Genomic DNA, 12522 nt, shown 5'->3' with positions numbered 1-12522 from the left:
ATTTTTAAAAGTAAAATTATAAAAAATAAATTTATTTAGAATAAAATTAATGTGATTAAGTATAATTTACTTAGATGTGATTAAAAAATAATTGAATAACAATGTATCATAAAAAATTAATATTATTGAAGGATAGAATTAAAATTTATTTCTATGTATCGTTTTTGTCCCCAACGTGTTCGTTCTATTTAAATATCTAACGTTTTAAAATCGTCTCAATTTTGTTCCGCCATCAATTTCATTAACAGATTCTTAACGACAGGTGTAACTCCCAGATTTTTAGAAAATAAATAATAAATTATTTATAATTATATATATGATTTTCTTTTTAGAAAAGTTATCAGACTTCATGTTTTAAATTAATTTAGTCTTATATAAATCTCAATTATAATTAGGTATTTTTAATTTACTAAAATTAATGATTTTTGCTTAATTAAAATTCAGAATTTTAGTAATTGAAGATGAAAGAGAATTTTATATATAATTTAAATTAAAATAATTTAAAGTTTTAATTAATATTATGAACAAAAAAAATTTATTTATTTATCTATAATTTTAAATTAAAATATTTAATTACAAATAATTTGTAATTTAAAAAATAAAATAATATTTTTAAAATTAATTATATCTATTAAATTAGATTTTAAATCAAAATTCTAAAATCCTAAATTTCCAATTCTAAACCCTAATTCCTAATTTCACTAACCCTAACCCCTCTCACACAAATCACACACGTAACCCCCTCCACACCCGTCCACCGCTCAGTGAGCCACACTCACCTCTTCCTCACTATTCGCTCACCACCGCTACACCTTTTCCTTGTATACACACAACACAAGCAACCTCACACAACAGAAGAAAAGAAAAAGGGGGAAAATGAAACAGGGGAAAAGAGAGTGAGATTTGAGAGAGCAGAGAACGAGAGGAGAGGGGAACAGAAGAGGGAGACTGCGCCAGCCACCGCACCACGTCGCCGCGCCCAGCTCGCCGCCAGTCGCCGAAGGGAGGAGCACGACCACCACAAGGAATCGTCATCGTCGTTGCTGAGCTGGGAGAGAGAAAGCGTCGTCGTTCTGCTTTCCATCAAGTCCGTTCCGCCGCTGCTGTTGCACCGTGCTGCCACTCCACACCGTTGACGCTGTTCACCGAGGGAAGACGAAAGTGACGAAGGTTCCTGGTGCCACCGTCACAGTGGAAGAAACCTAGAGAGAGAAATGAACGAGGAGCTCGAAGAGAGGGAGCGTCGTTCTTCTGCTGTTTCTGCCAAGCGTCCCTGCCGCCGGAATTCTTGAGCACCGTTATTGTTCATGCTAAAGCTTGTCATTCGAGAAGGCAAGCTGTTGCATCCTCCTTTTTGTTCTGACATCGAATTCCCCATTCGTAACCCTGTAACGCTTCCATTCATGCTCTGTTTAACACCCTGTTTCTCTGCTATGTTTTTATCCTAACTTCAATAGTTGATATCTTCATTTTAGTATCGATTATTCTCATGGAACTGTCGAAGTTGTGGTTGCTGTGAGCGGGATAAAAATTGGTGCTGCTACCGCTATCTCGGTCATGATGGAATTGCCGCTGGTGCTGTGAATTTAAAGTAAGCGGATTTAACCTGGTTAACTCTTGCGGGTTCAGCTAATCGAGGTAGGGGATATTTTATTAAATTAAAAATTTTAAACTTTGAATGCCTAAGAAGTTTACTGAATTATTGCAAATATATGAATGCTTGATCTATGATGGATTTTGGATGCAGAGTAAATGTGTGACTGATTGCGTCTCTTGGTGGTTTTATGTGGTTTGAGATCTTTGTTAAAAGAACGTGTATGTTGGTGTGAAAGTTTACTGAAAATGTATTGGGTGTTTGTAATTGTGAAAGCATGTTTTGTTCTTCGTTTGAAATATGTTTGAATGATGACTTTAAAGACGCTTGGTAATGCTGATTTTGGTTTTTAAGAACGATTTCGAGTTAAGATCGGGATTGTGACTGGATTGCTGGAAATTCTGGTTCTAATTTTTATGTCAGATGGTGGTTATTGAACTATTTGTTTGATTAGGTTGTGATATATTGAATTAAGAGTTCTTGGGCAACTTTGGTTAGTCAAAAGAAAGTTAGAAATGTGGTTTTAGATGAATTCTAGGCTTGAATATAGGATTTGGTATGTGAGATTGTTGGAAATACATTGTGCAGAATTTCTGCAGAAATCTGCATAATTGGCAGCAGAACGAATGACTTTTTGGGAGCAGTCCAGACCTAATTTTTAGATGAAATTATTTTTCTGTAAAACTTTAGTGTGTCTTGAATATTCCATAAAAATTTCAGGAAATTTGGCCAAGTGGTTTGGGAGATATGATTTTTTGAAGTTTAGTGGTTGCTGCAGATTTTTCTGGTTTACTGGTTCTGCAGTACCAACTTCCAGACGCTGTATCTTTTAACTTAAACAGAATTTTGAGTTGATTTCAAAAGGATTTTAAAGATCTATCTATCTATTTTAAGTGAGTACAAGTTTCATGTTCATATCTATTTTGTAGACTTAGATAAGTCACTTGGAAGGTTGGTTGTTTGCTGGAAACTCTGAACTGGTTTATGAAAACAGGGCTCCACTTCCAATTGATAATTAATTAATCAAATAAAGTGATATGAACCTGAAACTTGTGGATTCTGAAACTTAGGGATGTTGACTGTAATCTCATCCCAAAATCTTCCACCCTTTCAGTGCCACAGGTTCGGAGACTCAGTTTGAAGCCGCGGGCAATTAGGAGTTTTATTTAAGTTAAGTTTACGTGTTGAGTTGCTTTTATAGAATTCCCTCGCGTTATTTAAGATTTTATTTTATACAGAGGGATAGGAGTTGTAACTGAGTTTCTTTTGTATTCTTTTGTATGATATTTATTATTATTGATAACTATGTGACTAGTATTTCTTGGAGATATTTGATATATGATTTTCATTAATATAAACAAAAGTTTTCTGGCATTTTCTTAAAATTGAAACGCGGTATCGACCTAAAGGCTTAATATTAAATAGTAAAAAAGGAAAACAGGTCAGTAACGTCTTGCTTTTGGTACGATCATGACGTGCTGAAAGTTATGGTGTTACAACAGGACAACATTGAGTCAATTTTGAAACGTTAAAGATTTAATTAGGACGATTCAAACATTAGGAACAACTTTAAAACTTACCCCAAATATTAAGAACAAAAATGATATTTTACTCAAAAATTTAAATAATTTTTTCACAAGAGAATCCAATTATAAAAATTATACTGGAATTACAGGATTCTAATAAGCAGGTTACATGAATTATGCTAGTATTACAAAACATTCTCCAACTTCTTCAATTTCACTAGATCTCTTGTGACTCATTTCAAATGACACAAAATGATCACAAAATGCCATAAAATTACCATTCACACATAGATATAAGAATTATGCCAAAGTTACAGAATTTTAATTAGCAAATTATGTGAATTGTGTCAGTACTATATGACATTCTATAGCTTCATAAATCTTCTAATTTTTAATAATTCAACTATACTAAACTTCTTATAACTCATTATAAATGTCAAATGGTCACAAAATTTTATAAAATTATCATTTAAATATGGATTTTAATTTAATAAAAAAATTAAGAAATTTTTTAATAAGAGAATTTAATTACAGATTATATCAGAATTATAAAATCTTAATCAGCAGGTTATAAAAAATTTTTCAATATTCAAATTTTTTTATCATTTTAATCTCACATTTTTTAATAATTTAATAATCTCACATAAATTTTATTTTATCAACAGAAAATTGAAATTAAGCTTCTTTAAACACGAACGTCTAATATATTTTAATTTTAGTAAATTTTTTTTTCAACAAAACACTGAAATAGATATAATAATATAAATTTAAACAACTAAATTAAATTTTTTATTTTATACGTATTTAATATAATAGACCGTTAGGAAGATTTAATTATTAAAAAGGACCTTTAATACTAAAATTATTAAGAAGGACTAAATCTTTTTATAATATTTAAGAAGAAAAATTAAATCTTTTTATAAGGAAATAAATATATCCTTAACTATTTATTTATTTATTTTTTATAATCTTTAATATATATTATCTGATTCTCAACACTATATAGATATGTATGAATATTCACTTAGGATTAATTATGTTAATTAATTTATAAAAAATTACTCTAAAAGATCATTAGGGAAATTTAATTATTAAAATATTAATTGTTAACTATTTTTTATTTATTTTTTATTTTTATATTAATAATTTTTATTTTTTTTAATTTTAGTAATTTTTATTATTTATTTATTTATTTTTTACTTTTATGATCTTTGTATTTTTTTTCATTAGGTAAAGATCATGAAAATAAAAAAATAAAAAAATAAATAATTAATTAATAAAAATCACTAAAATTTTAAGAAAAATAAAATTTATCAATATAAAAATTATAAAAAATAAATAAAAAATAATTAAAGATATATTTATCTTCTTATAAAAAGATTTGGTTCTTCTTTTTAAATATTATAAAAAAATTTGGTCCTTCTTAATAATTTTAATATTAAAAATCATTTTTAATAATTAAAATTTCCTAACTGTCCTTTAGAATAATTTTCTCTAATATAATGTTAACTAGGAACAAATTTACATTGTTGGTAAAATTAAAGCCAATATATGTCAATTAATCACATGTGGTGTCTAAATCTAAGAATATTGAATGGTGATTGACAAAACATTTGGTATCATTTATAACGAGTAAGAAATGATTTAGTTGAATTATTAAAAATTGAAGTTATTAAAAATTTTGAAATTGAAGTTATTTGAGAATGCCCTTGTAATATTAAAAAAAAAAAGTAATGCTAGGAACCAAAAAGGTATTAGCAAAAAATCAGCCAAAATATTTTTGGTGAATTTAAAATCTCTACTAGTTAAAATATATGAATGTTTCTTCTGCTAAGTATCAGAATGTTTTTTTTTTCATACTAAATGGATGTTCTTTTATATATTTTTCGAGTTTTTTTGTATTGCAAATATGAATGCCTCTATCCCTTTAAAAATTTCATATTTTTTTTTTAAATTTTATAGATATTTAATTATTTTTGCTAAAATATAATTGAATATTTCTTTTGTTAAGTATTATAATGTTTTTTTTTTGACATTAAATGAATGTTTTTTTTTATATATTTCTTTTCAAGAAGATCAATTAGGCATGCATAGTGCTCTAAAGTTAATTGAATTTTATAATCTGCACTCGCTTGTTTGAATACCAGTTAAGTCTCAGTTACAAAACCCGCATGATTACAAGCAGATAATACGGCGAGTAAGGTAATTGCGTCTGACTTCACTCCTCTCTCTTGCATTTTATGAAAAAGTTGCAATGCTTGGTCACCACAACCATGAAAACTGTAGGCACTGATCAAAGTGCTCCATGAAACAGAGATTTTCAATTTGAGTACATAGTCATGGAATGGACAACCATGTTTCAGTGAAGATAAGTTTTTGCGGCTTTAGTAACACATCTGGTTCACAAAAGGAAAGCGGTTCTTGTCGACGGTGGCGAATCCAACGAGTCAGATATCGGTGATAGAAGAGGAGTGGGTCGTGGTGGGGAGGCAGAGAGGGCCTGACAATTAGAGGGAAAGGTCTGTGTGTGTGATTGTTGGAGGTGAGTAAGTTAATATGAGAGAAAAAAAAAGGTTTTTATAGGTTTTAATTAGGTTCAAAATTTAAAAAATTTAAAATTAATTATTAATATAAATTAATATAGTTTTGTTTAGTTTTTGGCTAGTAACTTCTTGATTTCGTATACTTTTCCTTAAAAAAATATATTTTATCACAAAATATTAAAATAATTAAAAATATTATTTATATACTAAAATAAATTCATTATCATATATTTTTATATAAAAACATACATAATTTAACATATTTTTATTTTTAATTTATATTTTATATTCTAACATATATTTTATATTAATAACTAATTTTAATATATACTTAGTGATTATAAAATATTAAAAATGGAAAAAAAAAACAAAACCAATTGTGAAACACAACCCTAACAATACCATGCCTCTCCCGTTCAATTCTGCAACTCTTCTCAGTTCTCTCTTTTCCGCGTTCTGTTTCAGCTTCCGCTTTCGCTTTCGCTTTCGATTTCACCATTGCTGTGTTCGCCACTTTGCCTCTGCTTCCGCTGTTCTCGCTTTAAGGTGCTAATTTTGAGTCTTCTTCATTTTTTATTTTTTATTTATTTGTTTGTGGCAACTACTTAGCTTTTAATTTCTATTGAGATCAATGAATTGTTATTGTATTGTATTAAATATCCTAATTCGTCTTCTTCATTCTTAAGGTAGCTAAACGGTTTCAGGCAATACTGATAATCATAGAGTGGAGAATTGTGTTTCGTGAAGTATCATCAGTTTCTATGTTAAGAGAACAATGTTGTATGCAACGAGGTATGCAATCCCTAAACTCCATCGCTTTCTTCTGCCATCATCGAACTTACTTGCTTTTATGCCATATGCCCACCGTACAAGGCTATGTCTTCTTCATTCACAGCCGCTTCTATCACGAGACGCTTACAAATTTGATACTGTTGAAGATGCTGTAGCTTTATTTAATTGCATGGTTGATATGCATCCGCAGCCATCGATTGTGGAATTAACCAAAATCTTGGGAACGGTTGTAAAGATGAAGTATTATGCCACGGCTATTTATCTTTATACCCAGATGGAGTCAAAGGGCATCCTACCATTTAGTGTTACTTTGAACATCTTGATCAATTGTTATGGCCATGCAGGTCAGATGGGTTTTGCACTCTCGGTAATGAGCAAGTTTGTTAAGTGGGGATTTAAGCCAAGTGCTGTAACTTTTACTACAATAATGAAGGGGTTGTGTCTTAATGGTAAGATTTCGGATGCACTCTACCTTTATAATAAAATAGTTGCAAAAGGATTTTGGTTTGATGAAGTTATGTATGGAACCTTAATCAATGGGCTGTGTAAGTCTGGAAAAACAATATTTGCTCTCCAGATGCTTTGGAAAATGGAGGGTCAGTATGTTAGGCCGAATCTTGTAATGTACAATATTGTTGTTGATGGTTTGTGCAAAGATGGACTTTTGGATGATGCACTGGATTTGTATTTTAATATGCTTGATCGAGGAATTTCCCCTGATGTTGTCACTTACACTTCATTAATTTATGGTTTTTGTCATGTGGGCCAATGGAAAGAAGCTAGATTATTGCTGAATGAGATTGTTGTTAAAGACATCAGCCTAGATGTGTATACCTTTAATATAATAATTGATGCATTATGCAAAGAAGAGATGCTATTACAAGCCCATGTTTTGTGCGATGTGATGATTCTAAGGGGTCAGCAACCAAACATTATTACTTACACAATTTTGATGAATGGATATTGTTTGAACAATGAAGTTGATGAGGCAAGAAACTTATTTGATATGGTAATTGAAAGGGGTGTTGTGCCTGATGTTTGGAGTTATAACATCTTGATTAAAGGTTATTGCAAGATTAACAGAGTGGATGAGGCCAGGAATTTGATGAAAGATATGTTTCGTAAGAACATAGTTCCAAACATTGTAACTTATAATTATCTAGTTGATGGCTTGTGCAAAGCTGGTAGAATCTCGTCTGCACGGGAGATTGTTAATGAAATGCATTATTGCGGTCAACCATTCCCTGATGTAAACACTTATAATATCCTTTTAGATTTCCTGTGCAAAAACCAGCATCTTGATGAGGCAATTAAATTATTTAAAAGTCTCATCTTTGAAAGAAGTTTTGTTCCAAATGTTTGGAGTTACAATATCTTGATTAGTGGTTATTGCAAGAATAAAAGATTAGATGAAGCCATGAATCTTTTCCAAGATATGTTCAAGAATTTGGATCCAAATATTGAAACTTACAATATATTGTTACATGCGTTATTCGACAGGCAGCAACTTGGCAAGGCAATTATACTATTAAACCAAATTGTTAATGATGATATTTGTCCTAATTTGTACACATACAAAATACTTGTACATGGTTTATAGAACTCTGGAAGAGTAAAAGAATGCACAGAAGATTTTTCAATCATTTTTTCATCAGAGAAAATCATGCAGATGTCAAAAACATAATCGATCATCTTTGTAAAGGTGGATCATCAGAATAGGGAAGCCCTTGATTTTACAATGGGAAGACAATTAAAACCTCTCTAGTGCTGTCACTTCTAGAGAAAAGAAAAAGGATGAGGCACAAACTTTTCTGGAAATGTTCATTAGATGCATGGCAAGCAATAAGGTCAGTTGTTTTAATTTCCAAGTTGATTTCTGAAGTGACTTACATGGTTCGAAAATGCTTTTTCTTTGGGCCTTAGTTATTGGACTAGCTGTTTCAATTGAGTAGTTAGTTCTAAGTTGGAAAATGTTTTAATTTCCAAGTTGATTTCTGAAGTTACATACATAGGCATTTTAATTAGATTATTTTTCAACATACAAAAAAGCATTCTTACTGTTAAAAGATAAACTTGCAGATACCTAGGGATTGGAAAAGTGGCATATACTTCTTTCGACCACAGCATTTTTGTTGAGGAGGCACAATTGAGTAGTTAGTTCTTTTTTCTTCACTAAACTTGTTCCATTTCTCATTGTTTGGTGATAATGGCAGTGGTTTGGTTACTTCAATTTTGTCCGATATACCAGGCACAACAAAGTACTCTGATTCATCCTTTATGCTTTCCCTCACATCATTGGTGCGAAACTGAGTACACGAGACAGAATCAGCTTACTCCGGCAAAAGAAATCCCAGAATGCTGAATTTGTTGGCAATGTGGATTGTATATGGCAAAAACGTATCAGAAACTATGGAGCTCGGCAGCAGCACCAACTCTTCGAAAAGCTTCTCCACCAGTTCCCACAAAAATGCTTGTTGCGTTCAACAAATTAACGGCATTGCCAAGTGAAGGTAACATATCAAAATTCTCACACCCTTCTGGCAAACCAGCCTCTTGATGTGGAAATTGATGCTGAATTAATCGAATCTGATAACCGGAATCATTGTAACGAGCAAAGGTTTGTGGTTTATGTGATTCTTGCTGCATTTTGTGGGGTTGTGACTACCATGACAACAACATTCTGCTGAAGCAGTATTTTTTGCAATGTCCATCACTGGGATCATGTGACCTTGTGCCACTAAATGGAACACAACGAAATGGAGCTGTGGTGTTATGGAATCCATTTTTGTTTTGGTTGATATCGTAACTGGATTTAGTCCACTGAATTTGGGTGGGTTTAATTCGTTTACTTGTGTGACATCTATAACATTCCTTTCTTGGTATGTGTATCTGCTTTGTTGTTCACCACACTTTATTTATATTATATATAAACAAATTTGCCAGAGATAAACACAATCTCTTAAACATTTTTCAATTGCTTGTCGAAATAAGTGGCAGCAGCGAGTTTATTATTTGTATTCCAATGAGCTGATTGAGGAAATTGGACCTATCAACCTTTTGATTTGATGAGGATTAAGGCATATCAGCTGCAAAAAAAAAAAAAAAGAAGCTGAGATAACACACTTGCAGAACATCAGTATACTTCTGCATAAGCTTATTCAGCTTTTGCCGTCCCTTCTTCAACTTTCCAATTGATGAACAACTCTTACTATCATCCCTTCCTTCCCAAAGTTTGGCTTGTATGTATCATGTAATGTGAGCTTTCATTTTCATCCTTTGTAATGTGTCCAACCATTTGGATTAAGACAACCACATTGGAAAAGAAGACAAGGGCGGATTGAGTTGTCTTCACGTCCTAAAGTAAAGTCTGCCCCACCACCTCTCGCCTCATCACCACTTCAATTATAGTTGAGTGCTCTATGATGGTTTTATTTCCTGATTTTGATAATCTTCAGATCAAAGATCAAATCAAATACTATTTAGGATTTGAACTTAATATAATTAGTTGAGATTAAAGGATTTATCGTTTTAACTACATACATAAATTATTTTACACATTAATTATTTTTAAATTACATATAAAAATGGATTAATAAGCAAGACCATTATTGGATTCCAAGTGCAAACCGCATATTGTACATTGAAGAGCCCTATAGTCAAATATTTTGATATTCCAAACACACCAAAAATTAAGCATACTAAAAACTCTCACACATTTGCAATTACATTGTTTGCCATTAGTTTGGAAAGTTATATTATCATATTCCTCCCACGCTTTTATGCAAAATTTCTTTGATAAACACAGTCAAGTTACTATGAGAAGATCCACCTTCTTCTACAGATCTTTTAGCCATTTCCGCTAACTTTTTTATCCTTTCTCTTCTTTCTTCACATTCACCATTATTCTCATCCATTAACTCCTCTATTGCTATTTTAATATCTTCTTTCTTAACCAGTTCACCAACCTCTTCCTTCACCCAAGCAGTAGGACTTTTCACACCAACCATCACTCCAACTTTTAGTACTTGGACAACTAGTTTTTCGTTCAGAAACTGGTCTGCGAATAACGGCCACGTCAGCATCGGCATGCCGGCGCATATAGCTTCCAAAGTAGAGTTCCAGCCACAGTGTGTCAAGAACCCTCCAATTGAAGGATGTGACAGTATTAGTAGCTGAGGAGCCCAACCTCGAATTATAACACTCTTACTTTTGATTCTTTCTTCAAAACCATCTTCCTTAATCCACTTTTCTAGCGCCTCTAATTGATTCCCTTCTCTAATTACCCAAATGAAGGGTCTTCTAGATTCTTCTAAGGCTAAACCAATCTCAATCAACTGAATTGCAGTTACATTACTTAAGCTTCCAAGGCAGACATAAATCACACTCTTTGGCTTTTGAGAATCAAGCCAATTTTGATGCTTCCACTCTTCAACTGAAACACTGTTTCCTCTTTGAACCTTCTCCAACTGATCCTTGTTGATCAGTGACACCGGACCAACACACCACACTTTATCCTTTCTAACCTTCTTGTACATTCTTTCATACTCAGGCTCCAATTCTTGAAACGAATTCATGATTACTCCATAAGAATCACTTTCAGCTGCATAAATCTCTTCACCAAACCTGCTCCAATTCTCGTCCACCTGTGCCGGTACCTGCGATTTAGTGACTTCAATTTCGTCCGGTAAACCTGGTATAACGAAGTACTCTGTTTCATCCTGAACACTATTCCTCACATTACTTGTATGCAAAGCATCATAACACATTAAACAGAAGCAACTAACTCCAGCGAAAGAAACCCTTGGAATCTTGAATTTCTTAGCGACGTGGATCGTGTACGGCAGACTCATATCGGAGACTATGCAGCTTGCCGGCGGCGACAACTCTTCGAAGATCTTCTCCACCGGTTCCCTTAGAAGACTTGCTGCGTTGAAAAAGCTGAAAGCGTTGCCAAGTGAATGAAGCATGTCAAGATTCTCACATCCTTCTGGCAAGCCGGCTTCTTGATATGGAAACTGAAGCTGGATTTGTCGAATCTGGTAACCGGAATCAATGTAGCGAGCGAAGGTTGATGTGAATCTTGCTGCGTTTTTCGGGGTTGTGACAACCGTGACAATAATATTGTTATTGCGCTGAAGTAATAACTTTGCTAAGTCCATCATCGGAATCAAGTGGCCTTGTGCCATTAATGGAAACAGAACGAAATGGAGCTGTGGTGTTTGGGAAGCCATTTTTGTTTCCTTGGAGATGGATAATTTAGGTTTAGTGTACTGAATAATTTTACTTGGACTCTAGCTTTATAAACTGCATTTCTTTCTTGGTGACGTAAGTGTCTACATAGGCAATCTAAAAAATGTTATATATTTTTTATTTTTAATAAAATTATTTGATAAAATAAAAAATAAAAAATATCCTTTATATTATTAAAAAATTTAAAAAATAGTATAATCATCAATTTATATATAAAAACATTATCAACACACCAAAATCAGTTATTATTATGTATTTGTATATAAAGGAGTACACCATAATCAGTTATTATTATGTATTTGTATATAAAAGAGTAATATTATATAACGAACAAATATTATTATTTTTGGTTAGTATTTAGTCAATAATAATTTATATTTATATTTAATTTTATACACAAAAAATATATAATTTATATCTATATTTATAAAAATTTTGTACATATTAATTAATACAGTTTGTATCTATATTTTTTTAGAATTTATATACATAAAAATAATAAATTTTATTTGTTAAATATAATTTAATGTTTGTACTGATTAAATAATAATAAAAAATATTAAAAATTACTAATTCTAATTTTTTATATAAATATATATAATTTAATTTATTTTTAATATATATTTTAATAATTTATTTTAATATATGTCCATAATTAATTCATATATTATTGCGTGAAAATTTTTTTAAAGTATCAATACATCATATTTTAATAATTTTTAATTATTAATTTTAATTATAAAAATTTTTCTATGGTGTGTTGTGTCTCCGGAAATCTCTTTACAATCAACATCAGGTGTCTTCGGATCCGATGAAA

At 31.4% G+C, this 12522-nt stretch overlaps 2 protein-coding genes across 9 annotated transcripts; one reads left to right on the top strand and one right to left on the bottom strand.

Annotated features, from left to right (window-relative positions):
* Positions 1-720: 720 nt before the first annotated feature.
* Positions 721-9607, top strand: LOC130955629 (putative pentatricopeptide repeat-containing protein At1g12700, mitochondrial). Of its 8 annotated transcripts, none has more exons than XR_009076826.1 (8): positions 721-1388; positions 1476-1638; positions 5268-5322; positions 5435-5662; positions 6129-6209; positions 6350-6455; positions 8125-8302; positions 8535-9606. XR_009076826.1 is itself a non-coding variant. In XM_057882537.1 (8 exons), exon 6 carries the CDS (start codon positions 6439-6441, stop codon positions 8053-8055), a length of 1617 nt encoding a protein of 538 aa, XP_057738520.1. In that variant the 5' UTR covers positions 721-1388; positions 1476-1638; positions 5268-5322; positions 5435-5662; positions 6129-6209; positions 6350-6438; the 3' UTR covers positions 8056-8302; positions 8535-8608; positions 8704-9607. The 8 variants fall into 8 exon arrangements, 7 of the variants coding, with proteins under 7 accessions (XP_057738520.1, XP_057738521.1, XP_057738522.1 ...); XM_057882537.1 differs by having other exon boundaries at positions 6350-8302; positions 8535-8608; positions 8704-9607; XM_057882538.1 differs by having other exon boundaries at positions 6537-8302.
* Positions 9608-10044: 437 nt separating this feature from the next.
* Positions 10045-11710, bottom strand: LOC130954622 (UDP-glycosyltransferase 73C6-like). Its single transcript, XM_057881378.1, has one exon. The coding sequence runs from the start codon at positions 11684-11686 to the stop codon at positions 10214-10216; it is 1473 nt and encodes a 490-aa protein (XP_057737361.1). The 5' UTR covers positions 11687-11710; the 3' UTR covers positions 10045-10213.
* Positions 11711-12522: the final 812 nt, after the last annotated feature.

Source organism: Arachis stenosperma, chromosome 10 (genome assembly GCF_014773155.1).
Source record: "Arachis stenosperma cultivar V10309 chromosome 10, arast.V10309.gnm1.PFL2, whole genome shotgun sequence".
In the NCBI taxonomy this organism is placed as follows: Eukaryota; Viridiplantae; Streptophyta; class Magnoliopsida; order Fabales; family Fabaceae; genus Arachis; species Arachis stenosperma.
The sequence above is the reverse complement of the archived record's forward strand: the minus strand, read 5'-3'. Positions and strand labels throughout refer to the sequence as shown.

Coding starts and splice junctions, on each gene's coding strand:
- LOC130954622 (XM_057881378.1), bottom strand. CDS start 11,686: ATGGCTTCCCAAACACCACAGCTCCATTTCGTTCTGTTTCCATTAATG.
- LOC130955629 (XM_057882537.1), top strand. CDS start 6,439: ATGTTGTATGCAACGAGGTATGCAATCCCTAAACTCCATCGCTTTCTT.